General features: G+C 43.5%; 1 protein-coding gene across 1 annotated transcript in view; it reads right to left on the bottom strand.

Annotated features, from left to right (window-relative positions):
• GMPR (guanosine monophosphate reductase) overlaps positions 1–15,276 on the bottom strand; it is a 40,541-nt gene extending 25,265 nt beyond the window's left edge. The window contains exons 1-6 of the mRNA XM_042840039.1: positions 15,138–15,276; positions 10,517–10,636; positions 9,771–9,854; positions 8,146–8,319; positions 2,055–2,136; positions 80–186 (exon numbers count right to left, since the gene is read on the bottom strand). Of these exons, the coding sequence (XP_042695973.1) occupies positions 80–186; positions 2,055–2,136; positions 8,146–8,319; positions 9,771–9,854; positions 10,517–10,636; positions 15,138–15,224 (654 nt within the window). The 5' untranslated portion in view covers positions 15,225–15,276. The remainder of the gene's footprint in view (positions 1–79; positions 187–2,054; positions 2,137–8,145; positions 8,320–9,770; positions 9,855–10,516; positions 10,637–15,137) is intronic.
• Positions 15,277–27,799: the final 12,523 nt, after the last annotated feature.

Raw genomic sequence — 27,799 nt, forward strand, 5'->3', positions numbered from 1 at the left:
AAGGTACTGGACTGTTTGATTCTCCCATTCCGCAATGGTTTGCACAGTGGGAATCTGAGAGCAGATGATATTTACTTACAGAGATGATATGTCCTTTCAAGCCATGTGCTGAGTCTGCACACTCAATAACAGCACTTAGCTGTGGATAGCCCACCCCTGTCTTAATCCGAGTGGTACACACAGAACCTAGACAAGAAAATGAGAGGAAAAAACACAGGCAGTTAGTTAGGCTGCCAGAAAAGAATCACAGAACCACCATGGTTGGAAAAGACTGCTTTCTTTTAACAGTGGAAAAAAAATGTGTCTCTGTCTGTTATTTCTCATGAAGTCTCTATTGTAAACATTATTGTCGTGAATAAAAGGAAGACAAACGAAATCTAATTTTGAAATGCTATCAGACTACTTCATGGCAGCTGTAATTAAAGTGACTAACACTTCCCCTTCTTCTCCAGGTCCCCAGTTCCCAGTTTAGGTCTCATCCATAATGCTTCCTGCTGATGGATTTAATGCCTAGTGGGAAAGTAATCTGACCACGGTGCCTGGAGGGAAAAGGGACAAAGGAACCAGAGAGTCTCAGCTTCAGCGAGGCTCAGCATCAGCTTTTAGTATCTCAATATTTCTTCCAATAAATATTTCTGTTTATCTATTTTCTACATGAATTTTTAAAAAATAATTATCACAGAAAATACTTGGGGGGTGTGTATACATACATGGTGCGTGTGACTATGTATACATATATTTTATATATGTGTGTGTGTATATATATATATATATATATAAAGGTGTATAGATATATTTTTAAAAGCTATAGGCATTCATATAAATATTCCAATTGCAGCTTGAACATGATAACATGGCTATAGATCTTTTGAAATACCTTCTCTACTTTTCAAGAGTAATTGTCAAAAAGAGGATTGCTTTTTGATAGTCCATGCCTTATCATTTAGAATACAGGCCATAAAGGTCTGCATGATAACAAGAAAAGGGATCCTAAACCAAATGCAGTGAAATCTCTTCACCCAACTGCAGTTAATCTCTTTACCCAACTGACATCCAGGTACACTCAAAACTGTCAGTAAAGCAAAAGTTTCCAATGATCTTGCTGAACACTGACAAGGTGCAAACACTCAAAATTATTTCTGCAAAGTAGGAAAAAAATGATTTTATGATAATCTCCACAGAGAAAGCATATACTTATGTGCCCAATGCTTTATAATAAATCACTGCCATAATCCACAAAGTGAACCACTGTCTAGGAGAGGCCTTAAAAGGTGTCCTTCTTTCTCTGAGGAACATCTGTTACCTGTGTCATTGGCTGATCAACTTGTAAAGCTCTGTGCTGGCAGCTATCCAGGGAGGCTTACATTTAGTCCTATCTGTTTCTACTTTGAAGCTACAAACCACACTACTATGTCTTTTATACCTGAACTTTCCTGTGACACTGCACTGCAACATCTCCGTTGCTTACTCTTCAACTATTTTGCAGTATTTACTGTTCTTTGATGGCCTCCCATGGAAAAACTGCAACCTTTGTTGCATCATTTCTTATTCTCAGCTTACCCATTCAAGGGCCATATCATTTGGCAATATAAAGAACCCTCCTGCATTGCACTGGCCGATCACAGCTATACCATCAGTGGTACCTGCTAGCCAGTTTAAATGGCACCCTACACGTTGACCCCAGCTGCGGTCTGTGAAAGAAATGGCAAAGTGAAGGAGCACATGAATGAACACACAAAGGAGGAAAAGAAGAAAATGTGACATAAAATGCCACTGATTATATCAGCAACTCAGGCAACTCGGTGCTTCTAACTATAGGTATCTACATTTCCTGGAAACACGACATCCAAGATTTTGTAGTACATTACACTAGCACTCTGCCAGTGTATTTCTTAAACGTACTATGGAGCAAGGGCACTGTGTTACTTTACTGTCTTAAGTGGTCTAGGAATTCTGACAAGCAGGCAGCTACAGTGTTACACACTAGTTCCATCTGGACAACTAAGTCACCAGTGTTACCATAAACCACCCTTATTTGACTGGATTCGACTTACCTGGTCCGATACCCACTTTAATAATGTCTGCTCCAGAAAGAAGAAGTTCTTCTACCATTTCTCCTGTCACCACGTTGCCTGCCTAGACAGAAGGAACAATATCACATCTATAGGCAATTGTAAGACTAGTGCAGCAAAGACTAATTGTGGCAACAGAGTTTTATCCAGATCTTTTACCTCTTAAGCTACATAGTCAGAGAGAATATAGCTCACCATATTCTTCTCTGCACACACCACTAAAATTAAAGAGATTATACAGGTACAATTCAGACTCTAATTACTTTCATGATTCGTCCAGTAAGTTCAGGTTGCAAGAGATATGTTTCAAAACCAAGTCTGCTCTGGATCCCAGCTTTGTGAAATGTCTACAGCATGTTCCTAACGAGCAAAAGCTGTATATAACTGTATATAACAAACTTACATGAAACATGATTCCAGTTGCCCACATCATCCATTTTAACCTTGTACTGACATGGGCAATTCATTTGTTAAGATTGAATTTAAGACCTAGAGAAAAATCTCTTATGTAACAATTTTTCAGGACTTAGCAAGTGCTTGTAGTAGTGCTGATAAAAGCAGAGCAGAAAGCAAAACCTGAAACACTTACTTAATATTTGCTTCATTTTTATTGAAACAGAACATCTGTGGAGGTTAACATGAGCTGCCAGAAAGCATCAGGCAAGGCCTATTCTCCTGTTATTGTTTTTTGGCCTCTAATTCATCATTTATTTCCTTTTAATGGATTTTACTCCTCACTTTCATTGACCTGAAACAGCTGGCAAGTCACAATCTGAGGCACTTGAAAAAACAATGACAAATCTAGGCAGCAAGCTGTGGTGTATGACACAGGACTACTTAACTTTTCTCAAGATGGCATGATATTGATTAAGGAAAAAAGAATAGAAATAATAAAAGAGAATCATTGGGAAACTGAGAATATGTAAGTACAGCATTTCCAGCTAAGTGTTGCTTTCTTTCTGCTCAGTGGCAATTTGTTACACTAAGCATTACACAATCCAGGGTGAGGTGACAGAGAGCATGCTGCTTACATTTGGGAAGCAGTCTACTTTGGGAAAGCAGATGATTATCTGTGAAGCACGTTATGACTTGGTGAAATACTGGAGCACATGCGACAGATTTGTCAACAGGAGCAAACACATACTAAAGCCAGTGGCTCAGTGAGATTTAGGATCAAATCTGTATTTAAATTGAACAGCAGTGCCTTCCTATTAGCAGCGCGTGGCAGGTTGTCAAGCTGTCTCTTCAGAAGCGTTAACCAGACGTTTAATGCAAAATCACTGCTAGAGAATGTTGTAACCGCATACGTTGACTCAAAATGTTCATCCTAACAGGGAAAAGCACTTATGTCTCCAACATGCGGGTTTTTTTTCCTGGAATGCATGTGCACACACCAGTGTGTTTCAGTATTTCTGAATCTGCAGATCCTCAACAACTTTTCAGGGAAGATGTGAAGCTCTACATAGCAGACTTCAGCCTGCTGATGACAGGCTTGCTTCTCTTTTCAGACCTCTAAGAGGACAAAAAATACTGTCAGAGAGATACAACTATCTGCATGCGAAAGAACTGTAATATCACAGCTGAAGAGCAAGGAAAGCTGTTGTCTCACATCCAGCTGACCTCTGCTTCCACTGAAACCAATGGCTGTTTTATCACTGATGCCAGCATGACAGCTGAGTAGAGGTAAAAGGGCTTTTGAAAGGCCCACCGCCAAGATAAAAACAGATCACTGGAAGTGGAAAAAAAAAACAAAAACCAAAAGATGGATAATACGAATGTCAAAAGACTGAGAGTAAAGAGATGAACCTCCTTTAAAATTAACTAAGAACGTAAAGTAAGCAAAGTAATTGGAACTTGTGCGAAGAAGTAAAAAGCAGTCAGGAAACACAACTGGTGGATGTACTGTGTTAGCAAAAACAATGCTCAACATACTAATGCAGTGCTCATCTGCTGTACAACTTACTTGAAAAAATATACCCTTAATCACCTTATCACTAATCTAACTTCGCTACTTCGGGCAGTAAAATAATAGCATCAGTAACAACTGCAAGTCCCTGCAGCTCAGGCTAACCAGCATGCTTTCAATGTGGTCAGTTATTAGGAGTTCTAGCAAATTACTCTGGCTGTGGGCCTGGCCTTATGTGCTCAGGATGACATTCAGCTGTACCATCCTTTAGTGTGAGGTTTCAGTGAGTGCCACCCTGGCTCGTTCCAACACTACCTGTGATGACCAAACTGTGGGTCAAACCTGAGGGAAGTCCTGACCTCACAAAAGTCAAAAGGAGTTTCACTACTGACTTTAGTGGGATCAAGATTTCACCTAACAGGATTATAAAGGCTACAGCTTCTCTGACAGAGATGTAAAATTAGTGAACACAGTAGGGTAGTGCCTCTGAATCTCAGTCAGGCATTTGATACTGTGCCTCATAAAAGCCTGCTATAAATATCAACTCTCACTGACTAAGACAGGAACACTGCTGCACTGATTGAAAGCTGCTGACAAATGGCAATGGATCAAGCTGGGTAGAAAAGTCTGTGACAACAGTTCTCAAACTTTCTTCTTGTATCCTAGAGGAGAGCGCACAGTCTGTGCTTCCACACTCTCAGAACACTGCCAAAGGACACTTCCCACCCACCAAAGTAAGGGGTGCTTCACAGTAAGGTAGGGATGATGCCCTTTCCTAGGCTGGCCCACATCAGGTGGGTGTTTGTGCTCAGTACAGTGACTAGTCCAAGACAGCCTTGGCAGCATCACTGTCTCTGACCTGAGATTCCAGCTGGCCTCAGCTTTGGGACTCCAGCCCATATGGAAACACCATAACTAAACTGACTGCTGCTTGTTGCAGAGAGAAACTGGGAAGCACCCACATGGTTTCTTCCAACTGAATTCTGATGCCACTGAGGCCATGAGAAGTGCTGTCACTGACTCCGAAGGGAACAATGGTTTCTGGCCCCATCTGTTTCCCTTTGCTTCTGGTTTTGCAGCTCTGATTGCCTTCTCTGGCCCACATCTTGCAAGGGCTTCTCCTTCTGCAAGCATGAACCTGCCTCAGCCTTCTTCTTTTTGCTACATTCTCTGCTCCTTTCACCATGGCTTTTTCTGTATAACAGAGAAAACTACACAATGAAAAAATTCAGAATAAATATTTGGGAAGGCTTGCTGGTGTGATATTTTAGCTTGCTAAAGAAGCCTCAGTAAAATGGAAGAACCCTAACACCAGCAATTACACTAATAAATAACAACTACACTTACTGCTATAAAGGTTCTGTCCCTCCATCATTAACGTCAACTGAAATTTTGCTTTAGACATCAATGTGAGGCACAACCCAAAAATGTCATGCTATGCTACAGCTTAACACCCCGCTGAACTATTACTCTCAGTTCTGGGAAGTAGAGCCAAATCCACGCAGCTCTCAGAAGCTCTGCTTTTTCCTCCATCCTCAATCTAATCTAATTCTAGGCAATTCATGCAGTCCTTTTTCGCTCCCACCTGTGTTCCCTATCATTTATCTTTCATGGATAAACTGATATTTGTAATTCAGTACAAAAGGCCAGGGCAGAAAAAAAATAAGGCAATGTAATTACAAAAGCAAGTATTTAGAAAAGGAGAAACATGCTCTTGAAGAGCACTTATGCAAGAAACATCCTTCATCTATACTGGAGTATTGGCCCCAGAGAGTACTATGTTAATCACAGTTGCCTTGCACGTCACATTTCAGCCTCAGAGCTGAACCCATTACACGGCCCCTGGGAGCACATATTCCCTGAGACCTGGGATTGGATTATTGTTTTGTACTGCACTGCAGCTGACTATGGAATGAATGGTCATGCTGAGGAAAGCAAACAAGACAGCCTGCAAGGTCCTGGAGATCACTTTCAGCTATGAGAAAGCTCCTTTACTTTTATATCTTGTATTTAACTGCTAATTCTTTTGTTTGAAAGCTACAACAGCAGGCATAGTACAACATCAAATCTGCCAGAGAACAGGCAGCAGCAGGACGTGTCTTCCAGAGTACCACAACAACAGTCTAGATGAGTATTGCAGCCAGGAACAGCTTCAGAAAGCCATTTTTGTGCAGAATGCAAAGTAAACTCATTTGGAAATGGGGTAAAAGTGTGCCTCCCTAGCTGAACTGGAGACTTTTGGAGACTGCACAGACTTCAGAAGCTTTCGAAAACAGAAGGTTTTTGAACACTCCAAGTCTGCTAGCATGCTTTTAGGAATGAAAGGTTGTCCCTGTTGCAGGAGATGAAGAACACAAGTCATACTAAGTCATACTAAGCCACAATCAGAGAGAGGAGCCACAGTCAGAGAAGGCAAGAGAACAAGTCACGGCCCGTGTCTGTTTTTAAACAGGTTGTGCTCTCAGATCAAGACTTAGAGGAGGAAAAAACTTATGTCACAGAAGCAAAGGTACTAAAAAGTTGTACAGACGTGGAAGATGGATGAGACTGGCATAAGGACCTTGGATTTGATATTTGGGTTTGAAACCCGATTCTGGCACTTACACCAGTGCCTTCTGGGCAATTCATCTCAGTTGAGTTCCCTCCTCAACTAGTGAAGTCAACAGTCTATGGGGAGGTGGAAGAGGGGATTACAATTTTCTCACCAGAACTAATATGGAAGAGGTTTGGTTTGTTTGTTCTTGTTTTTAATTGTTTAAACTCCCTCCTACAACACTTCAAGCCAAAGACACTGGAGTAATAACAACACTAGTGTTACTAATTCCAAAGCAAGGAAACACTTCCTTCCCTCACTATTGTGAACGTGACGTAGCCAGCTCTAAAAACCCACAACTATCACTTCAAACTTTCAAAGGTTCTCCTCAAAGTCATAAGAAACAGAGACATACCAAAAAGCTTGCCACGTCTGCAGGGGGGTGATGAAGGATGCCTATTTATTAGCCTATGGTAACCTAGAACCCTGCCAGGCATTTCAGATCACCTCAATTTTCCAGGGCTGCCATCATTCAAGCAGGCAAGAATGCTGCTTTCTATTGACATTGGAGGAAAGAACGTAGTCTTCTGTGAGCTGCTTGAACATGCAGTTCCCTATTGAACCAAGTCAAACTGTGAACTTATGATCATTTTTACTCCACACTTATTTTATATGCAAACAGTTATGCTTGGCATGAACAAGTGGGAAAGTGCTGCCTAAGCACATAACTTTTTGCAGCAGTGGTGCGAAGAAAGTTTGGTAGCCTGATTAAGAATCTGCTGCTCGAAAATTTCTGCTATTTTCCTGAAACCAAATTCAAACTCATTCCATCAAAAGCCCTGAGAAACAAGTCAAAGTATGGCTTTGCTGCAAGTATTCCCATTTCCAGATGCATACACCTTACTCTTAGTGCAAAAGGACCAGAGGAGGAATGGCAGCAGGACTCAGAGAAGGAACAGGAATATCACAGAAGGGGCACGAAAAGCTTTGGCAGTGACTGCTTTCTCCTTCATGATCTCCTTCACAATTACACGAGACACCCATGGCTCTCCTCGTAAGCAAGGGTTAGTCTACGTTCAACTAGGGATCTAGCAGCTGGAAATAGCTATCAGCCTCAACTGACCACAGATGTAGGCACGTTCCTGCAGCAAACCTGAGCACGGAATCACCAAAATAAACCTACATATTTTATCATCAGAGGTTGCATTTGGTGTAGGAAGGAGAATGGGAGTAGTAGAAAAATTGGATCCACCCAGCCCGAAATCTCAGCATCACACTGCTATATCAGAGCACACACTGAACAGATACTTTCAGCAATGGAAGACTGACAATGCCAACATGTTATTAAACCATCATCATTTGGCTAAGAGTCAACACCTTGCTGAACTGAGAGATGAATAGAGCTGCCCTCTGTATTCTCAGAAGAGTATCTGTCCACATACATTTGTCTGGGAAGCAAGATGTTTCAGACAGCCTTCTTTTTCTCTCTCTTTTTATTTTTTTTTTTTTCCTCCAACGAGGACTCAGAAATTGGTGGAGCTACTACAGGGCTCTCAATGCCTACCAGCCAAACTGCAGGCCCTTTTCACAGACAGAATTCACATACACATCCTCCAACCTTTCTACAGACTTACCATAATGGTGTGATTTGGGAACAGGGCACGGACAGTCTTCACAAATGCCACAAAATGTTCTGAATAGCCGTTTGCCACATCCAAGCAGATGTATCTGATAGGTGGAATGGCCTCTAGAATGCTTGTTAATTTATCCAGATCAGCTTTTCCACTACCTGAGCTTGCTGCTACATGCTAGAAAGACAGAGGGAGAACAAAACAGAGCAGTGATTTGTAAAAACTGCAGAAAATACTCCTTGTACATCTTCTATTGCGTAGTCTTGGGGAGACTTCAAGGGAAACCTGTGCTGGAAAGATTAAAGTCACGGTATATAATATTAAATAAATGCCTTCCTGGCAATACCAGGAAGGTTGCCTCTGTTTTGTTTACAGGATCTTAAACAAAGCAAGGTTACTGTTTTATGAGCACTTCATTCCCAAGTGGCTTATCACAGTCAAATATAATCACCTGAACAAATGCTCGGCTCTATTTACATTAACACAGACACAGAAGCTCTAAACTTGGTGTAGGTCCAGGGAAACAGTGGCAAAATTTGAAGTAGTGTCATAGAGAGGGATTTGGATTTAAGCTCACTAAACCTTTCCCTGACCTGCAGAATCACACAACAGTTCAGCCTATAAGGGACCTCTGGAGGCTGCAGTCCAACCCCCTCGCTGAAGCAGGGCGTGCTACTATCAAAAACAAGCAGATTGCTTCCTCCTTTGTCTTTGTAAAAGTTCCCTACACTAGAAAAATAGTTTCCATGGCAGTTGGCCCAAAAACCTCTACAAAGATCCAAGGCCACAGAGCAAGTCAGAATTTAATCACTAAGAGAGCCTGCTCTGGTGATTAGGAACCACAAAGAGCTATGTAAGTGCCAAAGTGTTCAGGCATTCCTAGGATCACTTGCTAACCTATGGTGGCAAAAAGGAATCTTGATGAACCTAAGTGATAGGACTGACTTTCAGACAATTCTGTAATCAATAGTCTATACAACATAATCCTAAGGTAAGGATACAATACAGCTATGCAGTATTCTTCTCCATACAGGACCACTTCAAAACTGTGCCAAACTGAGGAGTACTGGGGATAACTAGACCTGCTCTTCTACTGGTGCAAGGAGGTAAATGGAAGATACATACACTGACAACTTTAAAACTTATCCCTACTTCAGTCCAGCACTTGGGCCACTCCAGCCCACGGGCTCTGTGTCTGCTTTCATACCTGACAGCAAAGACTCTGCCTAGCAGTAGGGCACGCAGGGTCAGTTCATATGGGTTAACGCGGTGCGATTCACATTTGTGAACTTGGGCTTCTCCCTTCCCAACACTATCACTGCTCCCACCAGGAACAAAAGGCCAGCAGCCAGATCAATTCCCAGATGCTTCCTTCTTGTCTGTTGAGGGTGTTTCTGTTTCCTTTCTAAGAATAGATACTCTTTGCTTTTTGCATCTTAACATAAGTACTTGCAAAATGGATTCAAAGAGTCAAAGAGGACAAGCCACTTCCCTAGATGTGTTAAATAAGAGCAAATACCTTCATTCCCCAAAACCTTTCTTCACAACAGTATTCCCAAGAGACCTCAAAGGTATGTGAGTTCAGAACAAAGCAATAAACCATAATAATTTACAGTATGAAAATGTACCTCAAGGCATTCTGGGTGATTGGCAGCAAACAGTTTCCATTCTTCCAGAGAATAATGCTTGTGAATTGCAGTGAACATTGCATGCTAGCAAAAATAAGAGAACTTATATTAATGTCCAAGTGAAATCATCTTTCCCTCAGCTGTGGAATAACAAACAGGATATCAGAAATTCCCATTTTAAGTATAGACTCATCTTGATTGAAAGAATAGCAATGAATAACAGTGAATAAGGGACCAGACAACTCCAGATGGCTCTCCAAAGGTAGCTTAGCATACTAGAACAACTTTTCAGGATCAGGTTTCTGACAGTTAATAAAGTTATGGTCAATATTTTGCTTGTGCTTATCCACTGTAAGAGATTAAGGTGAGGCTTGAGGCCAGAGGCTAATTAACTAGAGACTCCGGACTGCTGCAGTTTCATTCAGTAGCCCACATTTTCAAAGCCTTTTTTAGCTTTTTTCCTGCAATGGAACATATATACACATCAAAAACTAAGCTCTAGAAGTCCCCCACCTGAAGCTGAGCTACATCCAGTAATCATTCCTACTAACATTCTTAATGTGGGTCTCTCTCCAGGCCACGGTGCTGCTGTAGAAATGTAGAAAATTGCTTTGAGGCAAGACCACACCTTTATTGCTAATGGGCCTCGGCCCCATTCTCATTCATAGCTCAAAATTAACAAGGGCTGTTTACCCTTACTCACTGAGTTCCCAACCGTTAATTTCTATAAATTAACCAAGACTTACTTTAGCCATAACCACAGCCATTTCAAACGTTCCCACAGTGTCCATGTTTGCCACTATAATGGGAATTCCTGTGTACGTCTGCTTGGAGTTGCGGAAGGTGAAAGTGCGCGTGAGGTCAACCTGCAACAAACGAGCACACCTTCTTTTCAGTAACTCATTGAATCCTAATGAGTTTTGTGACCATTTCACTGACAGCAAGTTTGAACAGTGCTTCTTAATTTTCCTCAAATTCTCTGATCTTCCTCCTTTCATTCAACTATTGCCTCGCTTGAATTCATTTATGAGTTACAACCTCTGCTTTCCAAATGACAAAATATAAAGTACTGTTTTTTGTGTTAGAGAGCTCTTGTGGAAGAAAAAGAGGGTTGATATTTAAAAGAACAACAAGCATAATGCAGATGTGTTTGGAAGAGACAGACAGGGAAAGAAAACAGCGACAACTGTGGATGATTTTATACAGAAGTAACTTCAGCTGTTTGTGTGGCTGACTGAGAAACCAGAGCTGAAATCCTAACTCCACAGAAGTAAGAGCTGGAATTTCCTCTGACTCCAGGGCATAGATAGCTTTGTCCCGTTCTTTAAATAAGTGACAACATAATAATTCAAAACCAAGTTCACTCTTTGCTATGGCTGCCAGCTACTCTTGGCTATGCAGTATGAACAATCATACCTTTGTTTATTAAACCATAAGGCAAGCTAATTTCTAAGTTAATTTCTTACAACTATGTCAGCCTTTGCATTCAAAGTTAATTCTTCTCAGCATTCTCAAATGATTGCAGCAACATCAGGTATTTTGTTCTAATGCAAGAGGAATACCGAAATGTGATTAGCTCCCACCGGTCTGCTTAGCACCTTGCAAAATGGAAAAGACATCTAAGACATGCTCAACAGTAAGATACTAGTTTAGTTTTTGAAACGACAGTGTGAAAAATGAAGGCTTCTTCATAGTTTTCATTATTCCTCACTTCCTTAATCCAGGAACAGCCAGTGATCTGCCTGAAGTCCAGAACCAGTAAGCAGGCAATATAAAAAACATAGTACTATTGGTCATATAATCAGTGTGTTCTGAGCTCTGGCTACATTCTGACTGATTAATACAGTGGTATATAATTTTTTCATCACTGGTTTAAGAGAAGCAACTTTGCGTCTACTGGCACATCATGGATCAGGTTCTCATTTTGCTGAAGCTCCTAAGTGAAGGGTCACCGTAGAGGACAATCTAAGATATATTTTAACTGAGATTCGCCCTTCTTCCCGTTCACTATCAGAGAGGCCTGGTTCTCCACCCATCTCTGCTGACATAGCATTCTTCTACCAATTTCTGCTGCAGCTAATAAGGGGAAATAGTACAAGGAAAACATTTAATGTATTTCATTCACTTTTTATGCAATTAGTAACTAGTAACAAGGAAAAAGAAAAAAAAAAAAAAGAGCATCACATAACTAGTCCTACAGAGACAAGGGTACCAGACCTACAACCTTACACGAGTACAGAGGAAAAGTATCCTTCAAATGAACTTAAGATGAGCAAACTTAAGAAAAGTCTGAGGCAAGATGCAAAGCTACACAGGAAACACGAGGCCATTAATGTCAACAATTCTCACTTTCATCTATTGTAGCTTTTAATACATGATTTCCTTTAGCCAACCAGTTAGAAGGACCTCACGCAATTATCCACTCAGCTGATAATACTGTAACAACAGTATTTGTGTAGGATAATTGCAGGGCCTCCATTAATGAGAGCTCTGTAGTACAAGAAAAGGAGAAATGCTACAGGAGGGCTGTATGTGGTGCTCTAGTTCCCCAAAGAGCCAATACCAAAAGTTTGGGTAGGAAGCATCAAAGTCAAGGCAAGTTTAAAGATTCCTTCCTTAGCCTACCTTCCCAGGTCCCAAGAAGACAGTGTTTAGAGACCTCTGAAGACAAAAACCTCCCCGATCTCCTGAGCTAGATAGCCACTCATGGACAAAAAACTTGCCCTGTACTTCTATTGAAAACATTCACATCTTCAGTCTCTATGGTATTCTATAGCAATAAATTCCAAAGCTTATTTATTCACTACATAAAAAGCATGACCTTTACCTCCTAACTACATTTAGTGCTTCCTGCATCTTCTTTTGCAAGAGACAACCAGCAACCACTTATCAGTTTCACCTTTTTTATTTCACTCCTCGCTTCTTGGAGTTCTAGCATATCCACCACAGTTGCTGCTTCTCCATACTGGATAGTCCTAGGGTTTCTTTTTGTTTCCTCATCTGGAAAGCAAGCACTACCACTGATACCCTTGCTGCTATTTTCTATAGCTGCTCTGGCATGGTACACTAGTCTTGTGAAGAACATTCTTGCGTATGCAAGATGAGCATATCAAGTTCCCCTACTATCTCTTCTGACCTCCTTGTCTTACTGAATGCTGCCGAGCTGATGCTTTCAGAGGTCTACAACTCCCAGATCTATTTGCTGAGTGGAAAAAAGCTAATTTACAGCTTATTGTTCTGTGCATAAGAAAAAATAAGTTCAGATTCAAGGACTGCTCACCATCTTTCAACAACAGTAAATGTTCCTTCAGGAAAAAAGAAATAGATCATTAAATTGATTTTTTTTTTTTTTAAATTCCTACCTAGACCATAGGCATGTGAAAATATGGGGGCTTTGGCTGTTCTGTAAAGCTCCCAGGACTTATTTAAATTTACAAATTCAAAATTAAAGGGCTACAAGGCCAGTGCACTTACATGGGACATTCTGCAGAGGCTAAATCCAGCAAAGGCAAGAGTAACAGGTTATGGGATCGCCAAGGAGCCACTGACAGACAATGCTGTATTCCTACAGTCTCTGACTCCAGTCCTTGCTGTCAACAATTTTACCCTGAGTTTGAATTCAAACTTTTGGTATCTTTTCAAATTGAAGGCAGTGATAGAAAATGAAGGCAGCACATGGAATCAAAACCAAGTATCAGAATAGCAGACCCTCAAGAAGAGCTGCAAACTGCCCAAATTGGGTAAGGAGCTGACTGCACAGAAAGCTAGCCTTGTGCAAATTAAGGCATTCACACCAAAAAAACAAAACCCTTGCTGATAAAAGCTTCAAAGCAGCAGCTTGCTGGGTAAGAGGCACTGTAGTATGCAACCTCTGTTCCGCTGCCAGCACTATTTATTTATACTCCTGTTTTGAGGCAGACTGTGGCTGTCCATTTCAGATCTGGCTCTCACAGACACTTTATTCCTACAGCTTCAGCCTCAGTGATGGTGTCCAATTTCTTAACCTTCATCAGTTTCCACTGACCCACTCCCTCCCCCCACATGACACGCACTTTTTCTCATCTGAAATGCTTTTAACAGTTCATCATAGCCACCCGCTACAACCCTGCCATATCAGCTCATGTTCCCCCTATCATTTTCCCTTCCCAGCAACCCTTCTATCCACAGCCTGCACACTGCTAAATATACATCCAGAAGCACTCTGAAGGAGCGATGTGCCACTCGCTGGAGCACAGCTCCACCTGTTTGCCAGGCTGGCACAGTGACTTTTAGAGAGGGACTGTGAGTGCTGAAAGCAAAGGGCCAGAAGGGGCCTAAAAGCTGTGTGAGGAGACTGCGGATCCTGTAAGCAGCAGCTATGCACCACGAGTCACACAGCCTGGACATTACTCCATGCAATTTAGGAAAGACTAACCTGAAGTGACCCTTCTACTGAGAAGGTCCCTCCAATCTTAGTCAGTGACAAGAACGTTCCAGCTCAGCTGCTGGCCCCCAGCTCCATCCACACGCCCCTAACAGACACAACCACGCCTGCTGCCCTTTCCAGGCTTCTCTTTCTACCTCATTCCCTTGATCTCAGTCTCTCACAACTCTGCTTCCCCTGGAGAAAAGCTTAATCCTCTTTCCATCCCCCAGCACAGAGTAAAACCTTCATCAGTCAAAGTAAATCCTTTCTCAGCCTCGGGGTTACGCGAGGTGAACCAGAAGGCACCTTCGCTCTGGAGGCAGCCATCTTTTCCGTGGAGGCAATCCCCACAGGATTTCCTGGGGTCTCCCCTGATCCGAGATGAGGGATAGCAGCAGGGATCTCCCCGCTAAGGGCAGCCCCGAGACCAAAAGGGAAGCGGAGGAGCAAAGCAGGCCACGGGAGGGGTTACAATGGCCACAGGAGAAACGAAGCCCACCGCTCCCGTTGCCACCTGGCATGCTCGCAGCCCGGGGCAGGCTGAGCCACGGTCGCCTTTTCACTTTCAGTGCATGTGTCAGCGGCGGATCGCTGCCCAACGGGCCCGGATGCGGAGGACGCAAACGCACCCCGGCTGCGGGGCGCACAGCCGGCACACAGCGCGGCTCCCCCCGCTCTCCGCAGCGGCACCTGTCGGCAGCAGGCAGCCCCCCCGACCCCTTTTTTTTCCCTTTTTTTTTTTTTTCCGCCGAAGAACAGGGCAGAACCTCGGTCCCTCCACCCACACCCCCCCGCTCCCAAAAGCAGCGCCGCATCCACCCACCCCCCTCGCAAAGGGCGTTTCGATCGAGAAGGGCACGACTACGTTAGAGCGGGGGATAAAAATAAAGCGGAGAAGGAAGGAGGGCGGAGGGCTGGGGAACTTAGGGGCTGAGCAGGGAAAGCATGCTGAGTGCCCCCACCTCGGATCTGCTTTTGAGGCTGCTTCGTTTGGGTCTGAGCAGGACATCTTTAAAGTCCAGCTTGAGGTCTGCGTCTACCCGGGGCATCTTGCTGGGATCTCCTGGCGGCAGCGGCGGCCCCGCTGCGCTCCGCTCCGCTGCGCCGCGCCGCCTGCCGAGCCGGGGCGGCCAAAGCCCGCGGGCCGCGCACGGAGCCTATTTATAGGGCGCGGGGAGCGCGACGCAGCTGCCGGGCCCCATCGCTTTATTAGGAGCGGGCCGGTGTTAGCCGCGCAGCCTGCTGCCCCTTCTCCCCCCTCCTTGTTTCCTTGTATAGCGGGGGGAGACGGCCGGGGACGCGGCTCCCGCCCGCAGACCGCCGGTGCGGGACGAGGCGCGGGCACGGCCGCCGGCACGGCGGCTTAAGGGCAAAGGAAGGGCAGAGGAAATGGCGCCTCCGTGTGACCGAGCGGCCCTGGCGCTACCCGCGCCGGTGGGGAAGCCCGCCGCCCTGGGGACTCCCCTGCCGCTGCCCTAGCCGCGCCGGCGGGCTGACGGCTGCGGGCCAATGGCCGCCGACCAACCGCCACCTCCTCGCGCGGCCCGGCCCTGAGGGCTGAGCGCAGCTTCCCGCCCCGAACTTTGCAGGCTCGTAGAGGGTCGGCCATTGCCCGGCAAGTTGTTGATGGAAGTCAGGGCTTGCAGGGTGCTTCCTCAAGCGCTTGTGCCCCAGTCCCTGCTTGTCATCCACTGGCAGTGGCGCCTCAGAGCGTGGCCCAGCTCTCGGGACCCCTTACCCCCCGGACCCCCCCAGCTGGTTCCAAATGTGACACCTGAGCAAAGCACTGTTCCGCGTTAGAAGTGAGACGTTTGCAGCTGGCTGGTCACAGGAGAGCAGTCAAGCTGCCAGCCAGCCACCTGCAGCTGTCTCAGCACAGGCATTTATTTTAGTAATAGCTACAGAATTAAGTGTGCTGGGTCCAGACTCCATGTACTGGCACAGGGATTGATACAAAGGTACCATGAGGTACCGTGGGATCTTTGAGCTTAAAGTCTATTTAATTACAAAGGTCATTAAGACTTCTTTGCAAAGCACGAGTGTTTCCAGTGACTGGAAAGCAAAGTAGGAGAGGGTCATTGCTGGTTTCCCTTCATTGCACACCCTGCAGGATGAGGCAGTGTTCTCTTTTTTATCTACAAATTGCACTCATCCAGTCAACACCCTCCAGCAAAGCTCTTTACAACCTCTTTGCTCTGCTGTCCTGGGTAATTTAGTATGACTGGGTGTGATGCCCAGGCTTTATGCAGCAAACAGGTGTTTGAGTGCTTTCTGTTTCGAATGTCCCAGTGAAGAAGACTTGAATCTGGTTTCCAGTAAGCCTTGAAGCTTCAAACTCCAGAAGATATTCCATGAGAATTTTGTCACTGAGGCTCTTCCCACATAAGTGTTCAGGTGAAATAAGACCATTACAATCAGTCTCATCTGCACAACAAGGACTGTTTGCTTGCTGAATTCTCCACAGGCTTCAGTGTAACAGAGCTACTAAAGTTTGTCCTTTAGATATGTAAAGGACACATCTCCCACCATTTACCACTCAATAATAAATTAACATTTTGTTCAGAAGCAGTGAGTAGTGGTGAGAATGGGTCCTTTGGAAGTGGCAAGCCTATGGTGGAGAAACTGAGAATGGAGAAAGCACAAATGCTTTCTGTCCCTGCCTGGCACTGTATCTTCTCTTTGCCCATCATGGAATGGATGGGATGCTGAGTAGCAAGAAAGGAGCCCTTGAGATGCACTGTGCATGCAGAAGGTCAGCACTGTCGTGCCTAGTAGGAGGCTATCAGCAATACCTGCAAACCCCAGAAAATCCATGCCTGATGCTGTGCTGCTCAGCATCAATTTAGGGAATATTTAAGCAAATTGTACATGTGTACGGGTGCTGGCCATTGAGACCACCTCCATTATCTTTGAAGGCAGATTCCTGAGGAGTGGAAAAAGCAGATGGCATTCCTATCTTCAGGAAGAGCAAGCAGGAGAGTGTGGAGAACTACAGACCAGTCATCCTCACCTCAGCGCCTGGAAATGTGATGGAGCAAATTATCTTGGAAAATATTTCCTAACACAAGAAAGACAAGAAGCTGACTGGAAGTTGTCATCATGAATTTACCAAGGCAAAATCATGCTCGGCTAATTTCTACTTTGGTAGATGGGGTGAGCAATGTGAGCAATGGATGTTATTTGTTTTGACTTTAGCAAGGCTTTTGACAGACTCTCGTAACATCTTCATAGATAAGCTGTTGAAGTGTGGACTAGGTAAAAGGACAGTGAAGTGGACTGAACACCGATTGACTGAACTTCAGAGGGCTGTGATCAACAACACGAAGTCCAGCAGAAGGTTGCTCACCAGGTTAATTGTATATGGCATTGAAAACCTCCCTTTTTACCTGTACTCAGTTTTCTTCTGATTTAAATAAGAACAACACCACCAGCTCCTTGGTACTAAAGAAGCCAGTCAGCAATAAGTTCTGAGCACCAGACACACCTCCAGGGTGGATGTTTAGTGAGATTGTCATTGTTTATCAACAGAAACAAATAGCCTGATGGTCACAGCACGTACACGGCTGACAGCTGAAGTACTTGCTGACTTCTGTGCTATGGTTCCTAGTAAACTCTATGGCCTCATACAGCTCGTAAAGACAGCCTGTAACAGAGTTAATTGTGTGTTTAAGGGGTGTAGTGAGCAGTAGAGTAAGTGTTGCTCCCACAGGTGTTTAAGTGCTCCGACAAACTGTGTGTCACAACTTCATAGTAAAACTGCACATCTGGAAAGAGCAACAAGCTGCAGGGTATGGGACAAAGCTGTTTCACTGTTAAGGAAAAGCAATACTTTTGGGAAAGAACCTTGTTTTCTTACAAGAAATTAAAATACTTTTTATATATCTGTTTGAATTTTGACCTTGTCAACTTTGAAAAGCATTTGCCAATAGCTGGATCAAGAGACCTAACTCAACAAACCCTGCAAATGCAAGCAGATTTCTTTTGGCTGTGGAGATAAGGGAGTTCTTCTGAAATATCACTGGTGCTGCAGCATCTACACTGTGCCTTTTGCTGGCCTTGATAGTCACCAGAAATGGAATGAGTGGAGCTGACACCCCTGACCTACATAGCTGTTCCAAGCTGACTTCAGCCGTGTGCATGATGATCACTTGTTCTAAAGGGGAGAGAGTCGTGCCAGAGATATTTTCATTAAATTCAAAGATCTTAAGTTATCCTACTAATCAGTATCTGAGCTCCAGGCCTACACTGAGTTCAGTAGGTCAGCTTTTCATTCAGGGTACAGGTTTCTTATGTGAGGAAGTGTCAGTATCCATACCTTTTGATTTCAGCAGGTTTAAAATGCTAATTATAAGTAGCCATAACCATCAATAATTAATGAGACTCTGGCCTTCCTTGGCTTATGAATTTAGAGCCTGTATATGCTGACAAATAAAATGAACCAAGCCCATTCTTTGTACTTTGCAAGAATGCAACTGTAACATCTGTTCAGATGCCCCAGGGGTTTTACTCATACTGTATACTAGAAACAGTCTGATGCCTAAATTGTACTCAGACTACCTGGCAGAGTGCTGGAAGTACTAGCTGCCCTAGTTGTCCAAGGGAGTGTAATACAAATTAAAAGAGTATGAAGCATTGCATGCATGTGGAGCATGTATGGCCGTGAACTTGTCCAGTTTGGTGTACTAAAGGGCTTTATTGTTTTGAAAAAAAAGTCTGCATACTATCTTGTATACTATCCACTGTGAACTGATCCTTCTGTAAATCGCATCTAACACCCACATACTGCAAAAGAAGATCAGATTATTTCCATGGAAATTTTCAGCCATCTCCCAGCATTGGAGACAGATTCTGTTGGAGCTGTAGAGCTCCATATACAGAACCATCCTCCCTTCAGTGGTGCCAACTGGCAGTATCATAGAATCATAGAAACACTAAGGTTGGAAAAGACCTAAAAGATCATCCAGTCCAACCGTTCACCTATCACCAATAGCTCCCACTAACCATGTCCCTCAACACAACATCCAGCCTTACGAGATCAGAACCAGTATGAGAGAAAATGAGCATAAGCTGAAACACAAAAAATTCCATTTGAACATAAAAAAAAGCCCCCACTTTTATTACTGTGAGGGTGATGGAACACTGGGATAGTTTGCCCCAAGAGGTTATGGAGCTTCTCTGACCTTGGAGAGCCTCAAAATCCAACTGCACATGGTGCTGGATAACCTTCCTTAGCTGAACCTGCCTGAGTAGGCGTTGGACCAGATGACCTTGGGAGGTCCCTGCTGATGCTGTGGTATTGTACACACTGTGGGAACTGGGCTCGGTCAGCCTGGAGAAGAGAAAGCTCCAGGGAGACCTCACTGCAGCCTCCCAGTATTTAAACTGAGATTATATATAGGAGGGAAATCAACTTTTTACATGGGTAAATATGGATAGGACAAGGGGGAATGGCACTGAATTAAAATAGAGGAGATTTAGATGAGATGTCAGGAAGAAGTGCTTCACGGAATGGGTTGTGAGGTGCTGTAACAGGATGCCCAGAGAGGTTGTGGATGCCTCATTCCTGGAGATGTTCAAGGCCAGGTCGGGAGGGGCCCTGGGCAGCCTAAGCTAATCTCTGATTTAGTGGCTGACAACCCTGCCACGGAAGGGGGGTTGGAACTAGATGATTTTTGAGGTCCCTTCCAACCCAAGCCATTCTATGATTCTCTTGTAAGATCTCAAGGGGCTTTAAAAATTCTTGTAATTAAATACTTTTTTAGATGGTCATAGCCATCACTAAAGCTCTGTTACATTAAGAGAAAGGCAGGGAAAGACAAATTCAAGGATGAAGTAGAATCATGTGCAATTTACACATCTAAACACTGATTATGGTCTCACATTGGCATTCTAGCAGTGAAATTACTGACTTGAGTGGATTTGTCCCTACTTAATACCATTACTGGGTGAAATACATCAGGGACAAGTGGCAGTACTGAAGCCTACACTGATTTGGCATATAAACTGACTTCAGACAGCAAAAGCAAAGGACTCATTCCCATTATTACCATTAGGATTTGTTACCCCCAAAACATGCTGAAACTGGCCTTGAGTTATATGTCCTTACGGCTGAAATCATGCAGAGGGACATTGTTAGGATTGGTACTGAAACTGGAAAGTTCTTATCTCTCATTTCAGGGTATGTTCAGCCTGTCAGAACTCCACATTGTGTCAACTGTTTGAGCTCCTTCTTCACCCACATGAGGTTTTGTCTCTATGTTGTACACACACTGCCTGCAGTCCCACAGAGTCTCTTCATCAGCTTCTTCCTAGCAGCAGCCAGTGTGGTTATCCACAATGCCACAAAATCAGTAGGGAAAGGGCTCTCTGACAGTGAACTCCACCTATTCTTCTTTCTTATAACTCTGAAGAAGTTCTTTGGTGCCTTGGCTCCTTGGACTCCCCTTGGGAGGGATGGCATTTCTAGGTCCTCTTCTACATTTTCTTCTTCCACAATTAGTTTTGGTTCTGGAACCCCATGCCTGACCTTGTTTTTGCATCTGTTACCCTCTAAAATTGTAGGACAGCTTGGCTATGTGGTCTTCCCATCTCAGACTAGTAGGATGGACGTCTTTTATGTGGACTAGTCCTAAGCTGATTTACCAGGGTTTTCCAGAAGATACTAGGCCATGTTCTCTTAACAGCAAGTTAAGCTAGGTAGAAAAACTGCCTCAGTAAATAACATTATATTTTCAAATAAATGAATCAACGTAATCTTGTAGAAGGATTTGGGCTCAGAAGAGCTCAGCAAAAACTGAATTTCCTGTGCTGCCTACATCGCAGCTGGAGGCTTCTTGTCAGCAGATGACCCTCTGTCATGATAGTGCATGAGAATTTCACTGCGACAAGCCAGACTCTGCTGGGTCTGGCAATACCACTCTCTCAGTGTTTGTATTCAAACTTTAATGCAAACTTTAAACTGAGCTTCATCCATCATTTTTAGCCAAAGTCTTCCAAAGAATTCAGTGTCAATTCAACCTGCTCGTGTGAAGTGAGAGTAACTCAAGAAGCACTTTTACACATGGGTTTTTATCTTGCAAGCAGTTGATTTCACAGTTTGTGCTAGTGAGGTCAGAGTAGCGTTGGGGCAGCACAAATGCTAGCACTGATGTTTGGCTTGGACTGGATTTTTAAGTTATTGTGTCTGTGTGTGTGTTTTGTGGTTTTGTTTCTGTCATTTGTTTCTTTGTTTTTAGTTTTAAATTATCACTGTAGCTGTATCAACATGCCGCTTCCCTTATGTTCATCTCCATCTTGCTCCTGGTTTTTCCAGCTTTTTCCTGGAGTTTGTGTTGCTCAGGATCGAGGTGGTTAACACAGATACTGTTCTGCATTGAAAACTAAAAAACAGTTCTCTTGTGCTTCACGCCATGGGTTTGGTCAGCCTCTTGGGAGTAAGACAAACTAATGTCCTGAAAGTCCATTTCCTGCTTATTGAGAAGGGTCAAAACATTGTCTCTTTTAACCCTGGTAAATGTTTGCTTTGGTTTGGTGCCCAAAGCCTGTTTTAATAAGCCATTGCTCTGTGAGATAGGTGAGAGGCACATAATTTCTAAAAAGCAGTCTGTAGGCAAATAGTATTTTCTTTATCTTCTGGGCTTTCCTTGCTGTTTTTGTGTTGGGTGGAAATCTTGCTGCAAAATTTGAACAGAAGAAAATGTTTCTGAACTGTGAACATCTGGTCATGGCTAACTCTTGATCCCGATTTCATCTTTGCTTATTTAAAGAAAATCTTTGAAACTTTACTGCCCAACTGCACCATCTACAGGCAAAAAAGAACCCAACCCAAAACAAAACAAAAAAAAAGCCACCACAGAATGTTTGAACTGTATTAAGCACTGTCTTTTAACACTACAAACAATGAAAGCAGATGTATTTTTTTCTGAACTAGATGTATTCGTATGTCTTTTGAACTTAACGTCACACTCCCCAGAACTTTAAATATCTCGTGTGCTTTGTCCAGGAAGTTTTGCTTTTGCAGAATATGCCACAATTTGCTTCTTATTGTGGGGAAATAGAGGACATGTCTGGCTTAGACCCTGATTGTGCTTTAAGAGTTTAATGTGGTGTAGATAAAAGCTGCTGCGTTCACTGGCTGTCAGATGCTATTTCATTAACACACCTACATAGGGATAAGGATAAACACCAACTACGCTGTCACTGCCATGCCTTTCTTACCCATAATCCCTCACTGACTAACAGTAAAGATATTCTTAAAGTGACCCAGAAAATGCTGCCTCTCTCCCACGGCAAATGAAACCGTGCTAAATATTCTCAAATATCATTATGATAAAAAGGGAAGGGAGAATTTAATGCGTGAGCTTGTAAAATATGCAGCAGTTTTGCAAGGCTGTTTGAAAAGTGACGATGATTAGCATGTGAGGCCACGTTAGATGTGTGTCTGTAGTTGTGTGTCTGTATCCAGCATGGTGTGTCCACCACCCTTCAGTAATTGAAGAGGACAAGCGTGTTGTGAAACTCGTGGATTAAACCTTACTGATTGCACTCCTCCTTTGTAGGAAGAAAATGGATCCCTCTTTACCTGTTCTCTTGTTCCTGTGAACAAATATATTTAAAAGTCTATTCCCCAGTGATAAACTATATTGAAATTGCCCTTATAATTGATAGATATATACATTCTGAGAATAAAATGCAAATAAATGCAAATGATTTTGTTCTTGGAAGAGAACGAGGGGCTAAATTTAAGATCACATCTTTGCCTGGATTTCACTGTTATGTACACTACCTTTGCTGGGAAGCTTTCTGAAACAAGAGCTTCATTTGTCCCAGTGAGCATACAGCATCCAGAGTCAACAAGGTGCCAGTTCTGACCAAAACCTTTTTACATTAATGTAATTAATTCTTCTGGAAAATTCTGCATATTTTCAGTCTGTTACTCCATGTCCTACTTAGCGGTGCATCTGTTATTTTGCATATTGATTTTTGCTTACCTGCCTCTGCCTTTGTCCCAAGCTGCTATGCAGCAGTGCCATTTCTTGAACTATGCTGTTGTCCATATTTCAGCGAAGGCAGAAGACACTACCATATGTGCTTCACAGAGTGCTTTGGGATCCTTCAGGATGAGAGGTGTGATATAAACATAAGATACCGTTCATTCCATTTTTCCCCAGCTCACACAGTGCTAATAGGTTTTGCTTTTGTCTGGAGCTCCCCTGACTAAATTGTGAAACATCTCAGTGATACCATGAACATTTGCTGCTGGCAGACTCATAATCACTGCTCTGTTAGCTCCACTTTACACAAAGATGGCTATTTTCCAGGAACACAATTGACTCTCCTACTACCAAATGTCTCTTTATTTTGTATCATCCTCAATACCTTCTCTTACAATTTCCCTTGAGATTCTTCACTCAGGTCCCATTTCCCATTTGACGCCTCAGTTCACCTGTGGTACGTGGTAGCATCTGTGCTGATCCTGTATGCTGAGTTAAAAGAACCTGTGTAAGGGTGTCTCTTTGTCCTGTGTGTGTCTATCTTCCTTCCACTGCGTTTGAATGGCAAAGACTCTTCCCTTTAGACAGAGCCTAAAGGAGACCAACAATCGACTTCTCCAGGCTACCTAAGCAGCAGCTCATTGTCTCCTTGAAGGGAAAAAAGCAAAACACAATTGCTTTTCTGAGCCCTTCTGCCCGACTCTGTGGGAAAGGGAAGAATTAGCTTCATTAAGCTCTGGAAGGCCAGCATACACTTGCATTCCCCGCAGTCCCCTCGCTTGACCCTGCTGTATTAGGGCTGCAGCCAGTCCCTCAGTAAAGACGGCTGAACATTCAAGTTGCTGCCAGTTCTGCCCACATCACTGCTCCTTGTGCTGCTGTGGCACTGCCCTGGGCTGCACAACCAGCCCATGATGAATGCAGTACATGGGGGGCCTTTTTCTGCCCCCTTTTTCACTCCTCGTTAGTTTAGCTCAATTATTTTTGCTCCCGTCTTTCTGGAGCTTTTTTTTTTATATACAACTGCAAGCTGCTTCTCATCTTTTCATTCTGACACACTGCTGTCAGGTGGTAGTACATCTCTTGCCAGAACAAGAACTTGCCATGAAAATCAGTGAGCTGCAATGTCCCTTTGGGGCCAAGCAGACAAGTCCTTTGGAATTTGTTAAATGAGATCTGTGGGCCTACACTAGCCTGTGGGAAAAAGGATAGGGATAAAAAAAAAAAGGCTGTAAACATTTGATTTCCTCATCACTGAAATGGATCCATTCCTGAATCACTGTGTCCAGTGCCAAATTCGGTAAAAAAAGACATCTTTCTTTACTCCTCATTACTTTCCTAAACCTACATTGGGCTATTAAACACCAGATTGGGATATTCTGTGCTATAGACTCCATAGTATGGAATCTACCTTCCCTCACTTGCATAATAATAAACTGGGACAAAATCCATAGAAATCACTGGTGGTGTCATGTCAGACTCGTGCACATGGTGAAAAAAAAGTCCTTGTTTTTCTTTTTCCGCAACTCAATACGGATCTCAGATACACAGAGCCATTTTGGTATTTAAAATCCATATGATAGTTAAGCAGAACAGAAGTGTGGCACCCAATGATCTTGGGCATATATCTGAACTGAGCTTTAGGAAACAAACAAGTCATACTGATAAAGAACAGCTGTATTCTTATATCAGAAACCACAAGGACAAATAATTAATTTGCCTTCATTAATTTTTCCTGGCAAAAAGTCAATAAAGGCTTAATTTACAGATCTGTCATGGCAAGAGTGGATGTTTGAAAAGATTGTATCAATTACCGGGTCATCAGGCATTAGCATAAAAGTCAATTTCTGTTTCCCCCCTTTCCCTCCAATCTCCCTTTGTAGTTGGCTACTAACAGGAAGCTGGGAAAAAGACTGTGATAAAATGTTGGTGATCATTTTCTTCCTTAATAGAGAGGAACTGGCGATTGTTTGTGAATCTCAGCTGTGCAGGGCTGCACAGAGCCGTGAGTCAAAAGGGGGGAGCAAGGAGACAGTGTTGGTTTCCTCCTGAATGACAGTAATGTGGAGGCACAGAGCAGGGAAAACACCACAACGCACACAATGCTCTGATGCATTCTATTATATTCCTCTGATGCTGAGTTTAAATGTGTCTTTGGAAGAACAGAAGGATCATAGACATACATGGAATATACATCACAACTATACATATGAAAATATACATCATAAACACTGTTCTTGCTACAAGTCTGCAGATTGGGGAAATAATTAGGAACCAGTAAATATAAAGAAGACTGAGTGGGACTCCAGTTCCTGGGAGATATGGAGTAAACCTCAGCTGGCATTAGACCTTGTGTTTATAGTTGAGCGAGTGCCTTTGCATGAGTGAAATTCTATTTCAGTGGCAGGCAGATCAGAACAAACAACTTGGCGTCGTCTCTTTGTGACAAAGCAATCTTGACAAGTATATATGGCTGGTACTTCAAAATTCCCGTTGTGTCGTTGAAACACTTCCAGACATCACTTAATCAGGTGAAGGAGATTTTAGCTCATTCCTCGTACTCCTTCAGGTTTGCCAATGATAGCTTGCCTAGATTTTAATCTCCTATTTCTCTTCAATTCTTGTGAATTTCTGCAGCTGAACTGTGGGATCAGAACCAACATTTCTGGCATGCACAGTGCGTACTCTCTCCCTGCTGGCAGCAGGGCTGAGCACTGTGAGCCCTCCAGCCAGGCTGGGTCAAAGCCTGGTGTTTTGGTTAGGATGGGCTGGGAGGACTGAGGGGCAGATATACGTGGCTGTGTGTCACTCTGTCACGTGGCACAGGTGCCCAGCAGGCACATGGCATCGTATACCCAGCAGTGCTCCTACAAGTGCCTGCTCCCCTACAAAATCTGTGCATGAGCTGATTTGGGGAAGCAATCTATGTACCGTTTATAATTTCAACTTTATACTCATGGCTCCTTATGCATAAGCACTGGTTGAACTCGAGCCCATTTAAGATATCTGCTGCCAGGTTTCTCCCAGGTTAGACTGGAATTTCAGTCACTGGAAATACCAGGCTGTCCTGACAGGGAGGTTCCAAGCTGCTTTCTTCCAGGCAACGAGCTGGCTTCTTCTCCAGGACAGCTTTGTCAGGGAGTACTTGTTGAGCATGCAAACCGTCTGCTGGGAGGCCTTGTACTGAATAAAACAGGCACGGTTCCATTTTGGTCACTCAGTTTAACACCCTCAGTTCACAGGGCTGGTATTAGAGCTGGCCCAACAGACTCTGACAAGACAGGGCGGTGAAGATTTGGAATGCTATTTTCTGAGTCACTCCTGTTTTGTGCTCTGTCTCTTAAAGGAGTTGCAGCAGTGCTGAAAATCCTGCAGTGAAGCCTCCTGATGGCTGAGGGAGTGTGTCCCATATTTGTGAATGACACTCTGTGCTACTTTGTGTTCCTGAAGAGGTGACCTTCAGGAGAAGTGGGGATGGGAGGGAAATGCTGCTTCTAGCACCTACACAGCTGGATGGGGATATCAAAGAGAAGGCTCAGATCTTCACAAAACGTCTGGGCATGAAGCTAAGCAACCTGTTGGAGCAGGAGGGTTGGACAAGAGGGCCTTCTGAGGCCCCTTCCCATCTCAACTATTTCGTGTTTTTGCTACACAGGCACATGAACCTCACACTTTGACATGCAAGACCTAAAAGAGATCTTTAAACTGCACAGGCAACCCATGGAGCTAAGAGCCTCTGGGAATGAATGACTTATCCTTTTTCTTCCCCAGCTAAGGCGATCTGTTAGCCTCACAGCCCTATAGATGCTGCACTTAAATTTATTTTGTGTGTCAGAGAAGCCTGCAGAGGGCAGCTTTACTCTTATATCACGGTCCTCAGCTGCTTGCTTTGTGTCTTTAGCACTGCACAAAGCACCCCCCACTTCTTTCCTTCTCACAACAGAAAACAACAATTTATATCGTGTAATTTTTCTGCTTTTATTTTTCTAGCCTGTTGGCGACAAAGGAAGTCAGGCGATCTACTGTAATCTATCTGGCTAGATAACGTACAGTTCATTTGCATGGCATGTGATTACAAGGTTCTAGAAGACACTAATTAGGAAGTAAATCTGGGGGGAGAGAATAGGGATTAGGAAGTATCCATCAGTCAGATGCCTGTCAGCCTGCAGAATAATAATAATTAATCATAATTAACAATACATTCTGTGTCAGTGTGTATCTTATCTGAAGACTCTACAGGCATTTTGTATTTAATCTGCACAGCTACTTCTGATGGGAATAGACATGATAAAATATTTAGAACTGAATTTGCAAATGGCTTTTCTGAGATGAGATTGCTAAAGCAGATGTATACGAGCACCACAATGAAGCACCTGTTTTTCAGATGTGCTCAGCATTTGTGAGCCCCTGAGTTTGTGTGCTAGTACTAACTCTGATGTCTTTTAGCACACAAAATATGAGTAGCGCCTGTGTCTCAGTGGAGGAAAACGTTTCAAGTGACAGCCAGGATGTGCTGGGAAATGTAAGTCTCACCCCATGGACACGGCTGGATCTATTTTGTACCTGTATTTTGCATGAATTCTGCTGGGGAAGAGCACACATGCAGAACCAAGCCCTTATGCATAAGCTGT

Source organism: Centrocercus urophasianus, unplaced genomic scaffold (genome assembly GCF_019232065.1).
Source record: "Centrocercus urophasianus isolate 14NV4802_14NV808 unplaced genomic scaffold, USGS_Curo_1.0 seq_11, whole genome shotgun sequence".
Classification (NCBI taxonomy): Eukaryota; Metazoa; Chordata; class Aves; order Galliformes; family Phasianidae; genus Centrocercus; species Centrocercus urophasianus.